Source organism: Mobula birostris, chromosome 6, assembly GCF_030028105.1.
Source record: "Mobula birostris isolate sMobBir1 chromosome 6, sMobBir1.hap1, whole genome shotgun sequence".
Taxonomy (NCBI): Eukaryota; Metazoa; Chordata; class Chondrichthyes; order Myliobatiformes; family Myliobatidae; genus Mobula; species Mobula birostris.
Window position 1 is genome coordinate 110,235,166 of NC_092375.1, and position 16,532 is coordinate 110,251,697.

Here is a 16,532-nt window from a genome sequence, read left to right on the forward strand (position 1 = left end):
CGAGGAAGTGTGTCGGGGAACACTAATGTGTGGCTCACGAGTTGTGATCCCTCCCAAGCTACGCACCAGGGTGCTGGAGGAACTGCACGAGGGGCACCTGGGTACCGTGAAGATGAAAAGTCTTGCCCGTGCCTATGTGTGGTAGCCAGGAATTGATAACCAGATTGAGGACTTGACCAAGAACTGCTCTGGATGTCAAAAGTTTCAGAACAGATCACCACAAGCCCCTTCTCCATCCATGGGAGTGGCCCTCATCACCATGGCAACGAGTGCACGCTGACTTCATGGACTCTATCTTTTTAATCGCCATTGATGCACATTCCAAATGGCCAGAGGTCATCAAAATGAAGTCAACCACATCAGAAAAGACCATTACAGTCCTGAGGACCATGTTCGCCAGAAATGGCTTACCAGAGCAAATCTGCACAGACAACGGATGATAATTTGTCTCTGAAGGATTCCAAAGTTTTGTGAAGAACAATGGAATCAAGCACTTTACATCTGCCCCTTACCATCCATCCACAAATGGTTTGGCAGAAAGATTTGTGCAGACATTCAAGAAAGCCATCAAGGCAATGGACAATGAAAATCGACCACTACAACACAAGATAGACCGCTTCCTCCTTGCCTATCGTAATGAGACCCCAGACTAATCAGACCCCAGCGATGATGTTTCTGAACGGGAATCTGAGGTTCCGCATGGATCTTCTCAAACCAGATGTACGGCGTGATGTGGAGAACAGACAGTTCAAACACTTGAATGCTAAGTCAACACAGAGCTTCAGTGTGGGACAGTCAGTTCTTGCACGTGATTACTGAACTGAACAGTGGCAACCAGGTATAATTCCCTCCATAGATGGGCCACTGATGTATAGAGTACAGGATGGGAGAGAACGTATGGAGACGTCATGTGGAACAAATCCTGAATGCTCAGGTGGAAAACACAACATCTTGCCCTGACTCCCCGGACATAGAAACAAACACTCCTGATATGACCACATCAGCCTCATCCACAGATAAGCTTGTCATCAGTGCTGAGGACCCACCTGATGTACCTGTGGAGACTAATTCCCCAAAGCAAACATTTCAGGGCAGACGTTACCCGGAGAGGCAGAGAAGACCCCCCTAGAGACTTGAGTTATAATTATTATTATTACGTTACTTTGTTATAATTTGATATTATTAAGTTGCTAAGTAAACAACTGGTTAAGGGTACACATTTGTTTAGCGTAGTGCCCCAGAAAAAAAACAGTAGATACACTATTAAAATAAAAGGGGAGGAGTGTACCATATAGCCTACTGTATATTATGGGACTACTTAATGTTGTAGTAACGTGTCGTTGCATGGGCTATTAGGCGCATATTGATCTGTACGTGTGCGTTTAGTTCGGTATCAGTCAGTAAAGAATCCTGTTAACTTAGCTCCCATCTCCAGCATTTTTATTTATAGATTTGTTGTGTAACTCAGCCACATACACAACAGAGTTTAAGAGCTGAGGGGTAATGTTGCAGCTATATAGGATCCTGGTCAGACCCCACTTGGAGTACTGTGCACAGTTCTGGTTGCCTCACTACAGGAAGGATGTGGAAACCATAGAAAGAGTGCAGAGGAGATTTACAAGGATGTTACCTGGATTGGGGAGCATGCCTTACGAGAACAGATTGAGTGAACTCGGCCTTTTTTCCCTGGGGCAACGGAGGATGAGATGTGAACTGATAGAGGTGTATAAGATGATGAGAGGCATTGATCATATGGATAGTCAGAGGCTTTTTCCCAGGCTAGCACGAGAGGGCACAGTTTTAAGGTGCTTGGAAGTAGGTACAGAGGAGATGTCCGTTTTTTATGCAGAGAGTGGTGAGTGCGTGGAATGGGCTGGCGGCGACGGTGGTGGAGGCAGATAAGATAGGGTCTTTTAGATAGGGTCTTTTAAGAGTCTCCTGGATAGGTACATGGAGCTCAGAAAAGTAGAGGGCTGTGGGTAACCCTAGGGAATTTCTAAGGTAGGGACATGTTCAGCACAGCTTTGTGGGCCAAAGGGCCTGTATTGTGCTGTAGGTTTTCTATGTATTCACCCTATCTTTGCCCCTCATGATTTTGAACACCTCTATAACATCACCTCTCAGTCTCCTACGCTCCAAAGAATAGAGTCCTAGCCTGGATAGGTTGGACCTCTCCCTGTAATTCAGTCCCTCAAATCTTGTTAACATTTTGAAAATCTTTTCCTCAAAGTTCAAAGTAAAGAGTTATCATCAGAGTACGTGCATGTCACCACATACAACCCTGAGATTTTTTTTCTGTGGGCATACTTAGCAAATCTGTAGAACAGTAATTGTAAACTGATAACATCAGGAACTGTTAAATGTAAATAAGCTGTGCAATTGCAAATAATAAGTAAATAGCAATAAATAATGAGTATGAAATAAAAATATAATAGAGTCCTTAAATGTGTGTAGTTATCCCCTTTTGTTCAAGAGCTTGATGGTTGAGAGGTAGTAACTGTTCTTAAACCTGGTGGTGTGAGTCCTGAGGCACCTGACAGCAGCAGTGAGAAAAGAGCATGGTGTGGGTGGTCAGGATCTTTGATGATGGACGCTGCTTTTCTCTGGCAATGTTTCATGTCGATGTGCTCAGTGGTTGGAAGGGTTTTACCTGTGATATACTGGGCTGTATCCACCACCTTTAGCAGGCTTTTTCCGCTCAAAGACATTGGTGTTCCCATACCAGGCCATACTGAATCAGTCAGCACACTTTCCACCACACATCTATAGAGGTTTGCCAAGGTTTTCGATGACATGCCAAGCCTCCGCAGACTCCTGAGGAAGTAGAGGCACTGTTGTGCTTTCTTCCCAATTATACTTGTACGATAAGTCCAGGACAAGTCCTGTGAGATGGTGACACCCAGGAATTTAAAGTTACTGACCCTCTCCAGCTCTGATCCTCTGATGATTACTGGCTCATGGAACTCTGGTTTACATCTCCTGAAGTCTACAGTCAGTTCTTTGGTCTTACTGACATTGAGTGGGAGGTTGTTGTTATTACACCACACAGGCAAGTGTTCGATTTCCTTCCTTTTCTGTAATCTGTGCTATAGCAGGGTGACCAAGCTGAACACACTACTTCAAGTAGGGCTTCACCAGTATCAGTGTTTATGGATTTTAGTAAGGTGTTTGACACTTTTCCTCATATAGCTTCATCCAGGAAGTGATGAAAACTTAGCTGTGTGGATTCAGAATTGGCCTGTTTACAGAAGGCATGGGGTAGTAGTATCCTGTCTGAAGGATGACAATGGTGTTTCACAGAAATTTGTTCTGGGACCCCTGCTTTTTGTGATTTTTATAACTGACTTGGATGAGCAAGTGAAAGGGTGGGTTAGTAAATTTGTGGTTACAACAAAGCTTGGTGGGGTTGTGGATAGTATTAATGTTGTCATTGGTTACAACAAGATAAATACAGGATCAGAGCTAGGCAGAGAAGTGGCAGATGGAGTTCAATTGGGAAAAGTGTGAAATGATTCACTTTGGAAAATCAAACTTGAAGATTGAGTACAAGGTTGATGGAGTATTCTTAGCAGTGTGGATGAACAGAGGGGACTTGGAGTTGATAAGGTGGATAAGAAGGTCTATGAAGTGCTGGTGTGAGGTTACGTTGCATTTCTATCAAACTCTGGTTAGACCACACGGAGTACTGTGTTCAGTTCTGGTCACCTCATGATAGGAAGGATGTGGAAGCTTTAGCAAGAATGTGGAAGAGATTTACCAGGATGCTGCCGGATTGGAGAGCATGTTTCATCAGGGAAGGTGGAGCGAGCTAAGGATTTTCTTTCTGAAACAATGAATGATGAGATGTAACCTGATAGAGGTGTGTAAGGTTATGAGAAACATTGATAGAGTGGACAGATGGTACAGTATCTCTTTTTCCCAGGGTAGCATGACTAACACCTGGGGATATCCACTTAAAGTGAGCAGAGAAAAGTTTAGGGGAAATATCAGAGGCTTTTACACCGAGTGGTAAGTTCCTGGAATGTACTGCCAGCGGTGATGGTAGGGGCTGGTACGTTAGTGATATTAAAGAGACTCTTAGTACATGGATGAAACAAAAATGGAGGGTTATGGGCTGTGAGGGAGAGAAAGGCTTGGTCTACCATGGAGTAGGTTTATATAAGTCAGCAGAACACTGTGGACCAAAGGGCCCATACTGTGCTATACTGTCCTATATTCTATGTTCTTGCGTTCCTATGCATTCAAATTGCTGTACCAGACCAACAAGCAGTTAGGATATTTTAGGCAGCACGTCTGTAGAAGTTTGTTAGAAGGCCTAAGGAAGGTGTTACCTTGGCAGGGTGCCATGGTGACTGCTCTCTGTTGAGAGCCTTACTGGCTCGGAGCTCATACTGGGTGTTGAGGAGCACTGTTAAGGGCAATTTTCTGCTGATATAAATAGTCAGAACACAGTATGGAAAACATAAGGCATTACAGGCCCTCTGGCCCACTAGGTAGTGCTGACCTGTTAACCTACTCTAAGATCAGTCTAACCCTTCTCTCCAACATAGCCATCCATTTTTCTATCATCCATGTGCCTATCCAAAAGTCTCTCAAAAGTCCCTAATGAATCTGCATCTATTACCACCCCTGGGCAGCATGTTCTATACACCCGCCACTCCCTGTGTAAATAACTTACCTCTGATATCTCCCTACACTTTCCTCCAAAGACCTTAAAATTATGCCGCCTCATATTAGCCATTTCACCATGGATAAATCTCTGACTATCCAGTCGAACCATGACTCTTATCATCTTGTACACCTCTCACCTTACCCAGCTAGCTCTCATTCCCTTCGATCCAGAGAGGAAAACTCTAACTTGCTCAACTGACCTACCTACGGCAGTTAGAACATAGAAAAGAACTGGTCCTTCGGTCCATGATATTGTGCCAATCTTCTAACCTACTGCAAGATCAATCTAACCTTTCTCTCCTACATAGCCTTCTATTTTTCTATTACCCATGTATCTAAGAGTCTCTTAATTGCCCCTAACTTATCTGCCTCTACCACCACTTCTGGCAGTGGAGTCCAGACACTCACCACTGTGTGTGTAAATAAATGAACCTATCTCTGACACACCCCCCAAATCTGACCTCCAATTACATTAAAATTATGCCCCTTTTATTAGCATTGTAGTTAAATGAGAAAGATGGTTGAGTTACTGTTTATTAGGGTGAATATAAGAGTTGAGGTTCAGTATCATTGTGGGCTTACAGCTGTATTATGTGTCTGGAAAAGAAGCTATCATCCAAGGGAAGTATCATTGACAGCCACTGCCCTTGTACAACGACAGCTAGGGTGACAGAGGCAGAGGGAAGAAAAGCCTGTTCCTGTGCTGTGCTCACAGCTCTTTGTTACCAACTGCCCTAATAACATTGCAAATTCAACAGCTACTTCCTTTCAACCGTTTGGTTCTTAAACCAACCGGCAAAACCTTCATCACTACAGTTTAGCAACACTATGATCACTTTGCACTAAAATGCACCTTTTTTATTCTAATTGTATTCTTTCTTGTCAAAATTGTACATACTGTATTTTATGTTTAATTCAAGTATTTCCTGTGAACGCTGCTCACCTGCTGTTCTGTGCCTGTGAGGCTGCTTCAGGCAAGCGTTTCATTGCACCCATGCATACGTGTACTTGTGCATGCGACAATCAACTTGATTTTGACTTTTTTTTTATAACTTTGAGCCTTGTTACTTCACCTTGGTGATCACACATTATTGAGGCGTCCCAGACATCTATCTCTGGAGTCAAATAATAGGGGTGGAATATAGAAGCATATGGTGGTACAGTGACATCAGATGGTATGGACCGTTGAGATGTGCCCTTGAATCCCACCACAGCAACTGGGGAATTTAGATTCCATTAATTAAATAGATTGGAATAAAAAGCTGGCACGTTTATTAACGATGGTTCCATTGAGCTAGTGAATGGCTGTAAAAATCCTATGATATTCATTAATGCCATTCGGGGAAGGAAATCTGTCGTCTACTCCCTGGACATCAATGCTGTTGATATTTTTATCTACCTTCCTTTCACCTGAGATGATTTGGTATGAGGAATAAATGGCAGCAATGTCCACATCCTGTGAATTAACAGTACTGGAATTGGAATAGGTTTATTATTCTCACATGTAAAAAAACTTAGTTTTGCAAGCTGACCATAGAGATGGCTTTAAAAACAGAAGTACATTATTGAGTAAGTTGTAGTGAAGAACTATTGTGATGACCAACATTGATTGTGGTCAATGTGTGAGGTTTGATTGTTTTACATGATTGCATTGAATGATCATGAATTGATTGGGTGTACGTGAAAGGTGAGATTTGACTCATATCGATCTTTGGCCACTGAAAAATGGCTCTGGAAACTTAATCAGTTGGAGATTAGATAGAAGTTTATAAAATTACCAGAGGCAAAGTTAGCAATTATTTTCAAGACCATAAGACCAAAAGAAATAGAAGCAGAATTAAGCCATTTGGCCCATCAAGTCTGCTCTGTGATTCAATTATGGCTGATCTTTTCTTTCCCCCTCCTCAGCCCCACTGCCCAGCCTTCTTCCCAATAAGCATTGATGCTGTGGCCAATCAAGAACCTATCAATCACCGCCTTAAATACACCCAATTACCTGGCCTCCAAAGCTGCCTGTGGTAATAAATTCCACAGATTCACCACCCACTGGCTAAAGAAATGTCCCCGCATCTCTCTCCTGAGGCTGTTCAAGTTGAGTTTATTGCCATCTGCACAAATACATGCATGTACGGGTGCAATGAAAAGCTTGCAGCAGCATCACGGGCACAGAGCATCAAATAAACAGCATTCACAAGAAAAACAAAAACCATACACCTTTTATAAGAAACAACACAATTAGAACAAAAGCATGTCAATTTTAGTGCAAGGTGATCAAGGTCATCATAGTTTTGCTAAACTGTAGTGATCAGGATTTTACCAGTTGGCTCAAGAACCAAATAGTATGCAATTCCACGCCTGCAACCATTCAGAAAGTCTGATCACCTGGCTGTACTTCTATTCCCTGAGTATAAGCAGAGACTGAAGACTGTAGCACCAGTAGTGAGGGCCAGGAAGGTATGGACAAAGGAAGCACAGGAGCGCTTACAAGACTGCTTGGAATCGGTGGGCTGGACTGTACTGTATTCAGGGATTCATCTTCGAACCTGGATGAGTCTGCTACAGTTGTTACCGACTTCATTAAAACCTGTGTGGATGAGTGTGTGCCTATGAAAACTTGCTGTACATTCCCAAACCGAAACCAGGGGATGAACCAGGGGGTTTGTAATCTGCTGAGGGATAGATCTGTGGCATTTAAGTCTGGTGACCCAGGTCTGTGCAAGAAAACCAGGTATGTCTTGCAGAGGGCTATTTCAAGAGCAAAGAAGCAATTTCTAGCAAGGTTGGAGGTGACATCGGATGCACGTCAACTCTGGAAGGGTTTCCATTTACTTCCTACGAAACAAAACCCAATAGTATAAATGGCAGCGATGCTTCACTACCAGATGGGCTCAACGCCTTCTATGCCCACTTTGGATGACATAGGGGCAGAATAAGATGATCTGGCCCATCGAGTCTGGTCTGCCCTTTAATCATGGCTGATCCTTTTTTCCCCTCCTCAACCCCACTCCCCAGACTTCTCCCCGTAACCTTTGATGCCATATCTGATCAGGAACCTATCAATCTCTGCTTTAAATACACCCAATGATTTGGCCTCCACAACTGTATGTGGTAACAAATTTCACAAATTCACCACCCTCTGGCCAAAGAAATTTCTCCACGTCTCAGTTTTAAAAGGATGCCCCTCCATCCTGAGGCTGTGCTGTCTTGTCCTAGATTCCCCCACCATGGGAAACATCCTTTCCACATCGACTCTGTCTAGGGCTTTCAACATTCAAAAGGTTTCAATGAGACTCCCCCCTCCGCCACCACATCCTTCTGAACTTCAGAAAGTACAGACACAGAGCCATCAAACGTTCCTCATATGATAACCCTTTAATTCCCAGAATCATCCTTGTGAGCTTCCTCTGAACCCTCTCCAATGCCAGCACATCTTTTCTTCGATAAGGAGCCCAAAACCGTTCACAATACTCAAGGTAAGCCCTCACCAGTTCCAGTAGTGGAGAGTGCACCTGTAAGGTTATTTAATACTTTACATTTTAACATTTAAAAGTTTAAATGAGATGTACAGAGCAAGTAGTTTTGTACAGAGTGGTAGGTGGCTGCCAGTGGAGTTGGGGGTGTTGGAAGCAGCTACAGTCATGGTGTTTGATAGGCTATTAGACAGGCACTTATAGTGGGTATAAGGGACCATACTGTGCTGTATCGATCTATGTTGAACCTTCTATGATCCAGGAGTTCTTGTGCACAATTCTATTTAATTGTGTCCCTCTACTCACATTCCTATTTGTTTCACCCAGAGTGCGATGCTTATATGGAATAAGACCATAAAATATAGGAGCAGAAATACACCATTTGGCCCATCAAATCTGCTCCGGCATTTAATCATGGTTGATCCAATTTTCCTCTCAGCCCCATTCTCCTGGTTTCTCTCTGTATTCCTTCATGCCTTGACCAAGCAAGAATCCATCAACCTCTGCCTTAAATATACATAAAGACTTGGTCTCCACAGCTGCCTGTGGCAAAGAATTCCACAGATTCACCACACTCTGACTAAAGAAGTTCCTCCTAATCTCTGTGCTAAAAGGACACCACTCTATTCTGAAGCTGTATCCTCTAGTCTTAGACTCTACCACCGTAGGAAACATCCTCTCCACATCCACTCTATCAAAACTCTTCACCATTTGATAGGTTTCAATAAAGTCACCCTTCATTCTTCGAATTCCAGTGGATACAGGCCCGGAGCCATCAAACCCTCTTCATATGACAAACCATTCAATCCTGGAATCATTTTCATGAACCTCCTTTGAACCCTCTCTAGTTTCAGCACAGCCTTTCTAGATTATGGGCCCAAAATTGCTCACAATATTCCAAGTGAGGCCTCCCCAATGCTTAATAAGGTCTCAACATTACATCCTTGCTTTTATATTCTGGACCTCTTGAAATGAATGCTAACATTGCATTTGCCTTCCTCACCACAGACTCAACATGCAAATTAATCTTCAGGGAATCCTGCACAAAGATTCCCAGGTCCCTTTGCTCCTCAGCTGTTTTTGTATTTTATCACCATTTAGAAAATCGTTAACTCTTTCATTTCTTCTACCAAAGTGCATGACCATACACTTCCCAACACTGTAATCCATCTGCCACTTCTTTTCCTATTCTCCCAATCTATCTAAATCCTTCTGTAGCCTCTCTATTTCCTCAAAACTACCTGCCCCTCCATCTATCTTCATATCATCTGCAAACTTTGCAACAAAGACATGATTTCCATCATCCAAGTCATTAACATATAATGTAAATAGAATTGGTCATACCATAGACCCCTGTGGAACAACACTAGTTACTGGCAGTCAACCAGAAACAGTTCCCTTTATTCCCACTCCTTGCCTCCTGCTGATCAGCCACTGCTTTATCCATGCTAGAATGTTTCCTGTAATATCATAGGCTTGTAGCTTGTTAGGCAGCCTCATGTGTTATCTTGTCAAAGGCCTTCTGAAAGTCCAAGTACACAACATTCTTTCCTACTGTCTCTCTCCCTTCTTGAAGGACGGAGTGATATGTACAATTTTCCAGTCTTCCAGAACCATTCCAGAATCTATTGATTCTTGAAAGATCATTACTAATGCCTCCACATTCATATTCCATCTTTACCTTGTTAATGATGGTATTTGAAAGCTTCCAAATCCTCTAAATTCCCAATAACTTTCGCTCTATTATTTGCCCTCTCTTTGGTGTTTATGTTGGTTCTGACTTCTCTCGTAAGCAATGGTCGTGTAATCTTGCTTTTAGAATTCTTCTTCCTCTTTGAAGATTGAGAGGAGATTTGATAGAGGTATCCAAATTATGAGGGGTATAGGTAGGGTAAATGCAAGCAGGCTTTTTCCACTGAGGTTGGGTGGGAATATAACCAGAGGTCATGGCTTAAGGGTGAAAGTTGAAAAGTTTAAGGGGAACATGAGGACAAACTTCTTTACTTAGAGGGCCGTGAGAGTGTGGAATGAGCTGCCAGCACAAGTGGTGCATGCGACCTCGATTTCAACATTTAAGATAAGTTTTGATGGGTACATGGATGGTAGGGATATGGAGGGCTGTGCTCATGGGAGTGGGCAGCTTAAATGGTTTTGGTATGGACTAGATGGGCTGAAAGGCCTGCTTCTGTATTGTACTTCTCTATGACTCTATGACCTTGAAAAGAAGTGTGCTTCATTGTTCTACGAATACAAAAATTAGTGACGGAAAGAAAATGAGAGAAGAGAGAAGGAATGAGAGAAGGAGAGAGACAGATGTGAAACGAGAGCAAGGATTAGAGTAGCGGTAAGAAATAAAGAGATGAACGAAGACTAAGATGGAAAGACAGAAAGAAAACTGTACTGGATTCATAAGCAACTGGATAACCCAAAGCATTCATGCCTCTGATCCAGATTGCTTTAAACACTGCCTGCAAATGAAATCACCTGAATTTTTAATAGCAGCAGAATTGAGAAGCACCAAGTGAAATAGAGTTATAGTCATAGTTATTCAGCATAGAAACAGATCCTTCATCTCAACTGGTCCATGCTGACAAAGTTGCCTAGCTAGTCCCATTTGCAAAACTGAGAATGCTCCAAACACTCAGTGGGTCATATAGCCTCTGTGGAAAGTGAAACTGAATAACATTTCAGGTCAAAGACCATCCAGCATTTTCTGTGCAACACACACAAAGTGTTAGAGGAACTCATCAGGTCAGGCAGCATCTAAGGAGAGAACTACAAACGTACTTGTTCCTCTCCAGACATGCTGCCTGACTTGCTGGCTGAGTTCCTCCAGCACTTGTGTGTGTTGCTCTGGATTTCCAACAATTACAGAATCTCTTTTGTTTATGATTTGCTGTTCCAACACATTTTCTTATTTTATTTCAGATTTCCAGCATCTGCAGCTTTTTAATTGTTACTTCGGCGGGGGGCGGGGGGGAATGATAGCATGCAAGAGCCAAATGTCTTGAGGCCAAAAAAAGGGTATTTCTGATATGCAAGAGATGAAAGAGGCTGCACATTCTGGAAGGTGGAGCCAACAAAAAGAGCTTCAGGAAGAACTTAGTGGGTAGGACAGTGTCTGTGGAGGGAAATGCAGAGTTTGAGAATTTCCATCAGTCAACTGTCCATTGCTCTACTCTTTCTTGAAATAACTTGCAGAAACTTTTAAAATTAAGTCAGCTCCGTCATGGGTACCAGCCTTCATAGTATCCAAGGCATTTTCAAGGAGCAGTGCCTTAGGAAGGCAGTGTCCATCTCTTCACACTGTTACCATCAGGAAGGAGGCACACACTCAGTGATTCAGGAACAGCTTTTGCCTCTCTGCCATCCGATTCCTACCTCACTAATTGATTATTAATGTTATTTTGCAATACTTATTTATATAGGCATCTGTTAGTCTTGTGAGACCATGGATTTGCGCCTTGGAAGGTTTCGAGGGCACAGGCCTGGGCAAGGTTGTATGGAAGACCAGCGGTTGCCTATGCTGCAAGTCTCCCCTCTCCACGACACCGATGTTGTCCAAGGGCATTAGGACCCATTCAGCTTGACACTGGTGTCGTCGCAGAGGAATGTGTGGTTAAGTGCCTTGCTCAAGGACACAACATGCTGCCTCGGCTGAGGCTCAAACTAGCAACCTTCAGATCACTAGACAAACGCCTTAACCACTTGGCCACACACCAACACTTACTTAACTTAACTATTTAATAACCATATATACTTAATGTAACTCAGTTTTTTTCTCTATACTGTACTTATTTTCCATGTATTTCATTGTGCCCCTGTCGTAATTTAACACATTTCACGACATATGTCGGTGATATTAAATCTGATTCTGATTAGATTTGAGACTGTACATCAGTCATCTGTCCATTTCTCCCCATTGATGCTGCCTGACCACCTGAGTTCAAAATTCAAGATTAAAAGTTGTTTATTGTCATTTTTCAGTACATGAATGTAAAGAACAAAATGATTACTACTCCAGATCCCTCCAACAGTTAATTTATTGCTCCAATTCAATCCAACTATCTCTCTGCCTGCTGTATCTACAATCTCTAGCTCTCTACTATATCTATCTATCTCCCTCTCTCTGTCTATATATCTCCCTACCCCTCTATTCATATCTATATTTCTATTTATTGCACAATTTGTCTTCTTTTGCATTGTTTGTCAGTCTTTCTTTGTGTTTAGTTGTCATTAATTCTATTGTATTACTTTATTTTCATGTAAATGCCTGCAAGAAAATGAATCTCAAGGAAATATATGGTGACATATACATACTTCGATAATAAATATTCTTGAAGGGATATGGGGAGAAGACAGGAGACTGGGGCTGAGAGGAAAGTTGGATCAGCCATGATGAAATGACAGAGCAGACTCAATGGGCGAAATGGCCTAATTCTGCTGCTATATCTCTTGGTCTTATGATCTAAATATACTTTCACTTTTATTCTGTTTTGCTCCCTCAGTCAACCTGTCCAACACTATCACTGTAATTTGTCCTTTGATCAACTGTAACTTCTTGTACTGTAGGTGATATCTCCGATAGCACACACTGCAGGCACCTACCAGAACTATGTCTTCTTTTCCGATTTGCTTTGACTGCTATTATTGTTCTGTAGAGACGTTGAAGCTCAGGGTTAAACATCCTTCCATTGTGCACATCAATGGCCTCGGACAGACTCTGCAACAGAATGGACACCAAAGTGACCAAAGGACCTGGGAGAATAAGTACACAGTTCAATGAAAGTGCTGTTGCAGGCAAACAGGGTGTTCAGCCCCATTAATGCCAGTCAAGATCCCCCACCTGAGCCCACCCCTTCTGCCCGAGTTGATCTGTCTCCCTCTTTTCTCGCTACTACCAGTGGGCAGGAGGTGCATGAGTCTGGGTCCCATGTCACCAGGTCAGGAACAGTTGTTGGGCTCCTGGACCATCATGGATGGTTTCACTCGCCTCAGCACTGAACTGGCTCTACAGAATATGGATTCACTTTTGGGGACTCTGCAGCTCATGTTCTCAGTATTATTAAGTTTACTTTTTTATTATTTCTGTAATTTGTCCTCTTTTGTACACTGAATGTTTGTCAGTCATTGTTAGGTGTGGTTTTTCATGGATACCACTGTATTTCCTTCTTTTTCTGTGACAGCCAGTAAGAAAATAAATCTCAAGGTTCTAAATGGCATACATACTTTAATAATCAATTTACTTTGAACCTTGAAGAAGGCTTTTGGCATGCTGACCTTCGTTGGGTACAGCACTAAGTACAGAAGTTGGGGTGTTATGATAGAGTTGTACAAGATGTTGGTGAAGTCACATTCAGAATACTATGTTCAGTTTTGGTCACCCTGCTTAAGAAAAATGCCATTAAGTTGGAAAGAGCGCTGAGAAAATTTAGGAGGACATTACTGGGACTCGAGGGACTGTGTTGTGGAGAGAAGTTGAGCAGATTGAAACATTTTTTATTGGTGTTTCAGAGTAGATTAGCTTTATTTGTCACATGTACATTAAAACATCGAAACATTATGTTAACAACCAACTCAGTCTGAGTATGTGCTGGAAGCAGCTGGCAAATGTCACCATGCTTCTGGCACCAACATAGCATGCCCACAACTTACTAACCCTAACTCATATGTCATTGGAATGGAGCAGGACACTGGAGCACCTGGAGGAAACCCACGCTGTCATGGAGAGAACATACAAATTCCTTAGACAGGTACATTGATAGGTAAGGTTTAGAGGGATATGGACAGGTACATTGATAGGAAAGGTTTAGAGGGATATGGACAGGTACAGGGATAGGAAAGGTTTAAAGGGATATGGACAGGTACATTGATGGGGAAGGTTTAGATGGATATGGGCCAAGCACAGGCAAATGGAACTAGCTTACATGGGCATTTTGGTTGGTATTGGTATCAGTATTGGTTTATTATTGTCACGTACTAAGACACAATGAAAAGATTGTCTTGCATACTATTTATACAGGTCAGATCATTACAGAGTGCATTGAGCTGGAATATGGAATAACGTAAGACAATAACAACACATAATAAAGTATAAAAGATTGGAATGGAGCAGTAGAGCTGAAAGGCTTGCTTCCATGTTGTAAGAGCCAATGACCAATCAGAGAGTAGTTTAATATACAGTGAATTGTAAAACTCAGTTACTGACTCTCAGGTTCCTTAACAGCATAAGCCTATAAGATAGAATTAGGCCATTCAGCCCATCATATTCTCTGCCATTCTATCATGGCTGATTTATTTTCCCTCTCAACACCATTCTCCTGCCTTCTCCCGGTTTCCTTTGATGCCCTTACTAATCTAGAAGCTATCAACCTCCATTTTAAATATACCCAATGACTAGGCCTCCAAGTAGTCTTTGGCAATGAATTCCACAGATTCACTACCCTCCAGCAAAGTAAATTCCTCATCTCTATTCTAAATGGACATCCTTCTATCTGATGCCCTCTGATCCTAGGATCCCCCGCTATAAGAAACATCCTCTCCATGTCCACTCAATCTCGGTCTTTCAATATTTGATAGGATTCAACAATGAGATCCTTCCTCATTCTTCTAAACTCCAGTGAGTACAGGCCAAGAACCATCAAACACTCCTCATATGTTTCATTCCTGGGATCATTCTCGTGAACTTCCTCTCTAATGCCAACATATCCTTTCTTAGATAAGGGGCCCAACACTGCTCATAGTATACCCGTTGTGTCTGGAATGGGGAGGCTCTGGGAGTCCCAGGGAGAAACCATTGAGAAGTTAAATTATTGCGGTTAACTCAACATGGCAATGGGAGTTGGAAGGCTTGGATAATTCCGGATACAGGGCACCCCCAGGAATGAGTGGCTTCCGTTTCTTCAGATGCTCATAAGTGGATTTTGTCTCTAAGTCAGACAATACACAAAAGTCAGTCGATAATCTTTGCACCATTCTGTTGTTTTGCATTTGTTGCTGTATTTATTGTTGCTTTTTATTATCATCATGCATGCTGTTAACTCTGAGCCTCACACAAGCTAGGAATTTCATTGCACCCTAATGTATATAGCAATAAACTAATGTGAATCTGAACCGTACCACCACAGTATTGTAATGGTTGACATCAAAAACACATCAGGTTGATAAGGAAGAGCAATTACTTAAAGTGGAGATGGAGGGGAAATGTTTTGCCATTCATAGGAATAAATTTACTGTATGTTGATATGTCAGACTTTTGAATTTAATAATGTGGGGATTTGTATGCAGTACATGTATGGAAGTTGCAATGAAAAACGTAGTGTGGAGAGCGTTCTAACTGGCCTCACCACAGGGGCCTCTGTACAGGATTGGACAAAGCTGCAGAGGGTTGTAAACTCAAACTCAACCAGTTCCATCATGGGAACTAGCCTCCACACTATTGAGGACATTTTCAAAAGGCAATGCCTCAAAACTGCAGCATCCATGGACAGGAATGAACTATGATGGTTTGGGTGAATATATATATTCACCTGAAATATATATTCTCCGGGAGCAATGGATGTTGGGGATGATGAAGGTGGAGCGCACTGGAGGAATGTGGGATAGGTGGCAGAGAATGAGTATCAGGCTGGGGGCTGGCGTGGGTGCAGACATATCTGGCTCTGAGACATCAGGCAAGGTTATTTCACTCCAAACAACTGGTTTATTGATTCTCCCCTCTCTCCCTTCCCCTTTTCCCAACCATGATTCCCCTCTCCCTGCCCTTTTCCCACTTTCGGTCCACAACAGAGATCCATATATAAATCAGGTTAATCATCACTCACATATATCATGATTTTATTTTGTGGCAGCAGTACAGAGCCATACCTAAAATTACCACAGTACTGTGCAAAAATCTTAGGTACCCTAACTATATATTTGTGTCTAAGACTTTTGCACAGTACTGTATAATATATACTCTATATATTGTATATATACACAAATATATAAAATACATAATATATTATATTATGTTGGTATTGTAATACAGATGTTGGTAAGACCTCAGAATCAAAATGTTCACCACGGTGTGACTAGTGTCCTGAGCTGCCTATATCTCAATGCAATAAATAATGTAGGAAAGGCGGACGATAGTGCTGAAGATGAGGCAGCTGGTTTACAATCAGAGGCAACGTGTAGTGAGGAGCGGCTGTTGATAGGGTAAAATTGCAGTCAACCGGGTCGGTTGCAATAAAACGAAAAGGATGAATACAGGACTAAAGGTGCTATATTTGAATGTGGGCAGTATATGGAATAAGGTAAATGAACTTGCAGCTCAGTTGCAGATTGGCAGATATGACATTGTAGGCATCACTGAATCATGGCTGAATGAAGATTATAGTTGGGAGCTTA

The 16,532-nt window shown here is 42.2% G+C and overlaps 1 protein-coding gene across 2 annotated transcripts in view; it reads right to left on the reverse strand.

Moving 5' to 3' along the window:
• nhej1 (nonhomologous end-joining factor 1) overlaps positions 1 to 16,532 on the reverse strand; it is a 387,162-nt gene that overhangs the window by 13,810 nt on the left and 356,820 nt on the right. The window contains exon 6 of one of the 2 annotated variants that reach the window (XM_072260971.1): positions 12,750 to 12,864. The exons of the other annotated variant lie outside the window; for it this stretch is intronic. Within the exon in view, the coding sequence (XP_072117072.1) occupies positions 12,750 to 12,864 (115 nt within the window). The remainder of the gene's footprint in view (positions 1 to 12,749; positions 12,865 to 16,532) is intronic. 2 annotated transcript variants of the gene reach the window in all.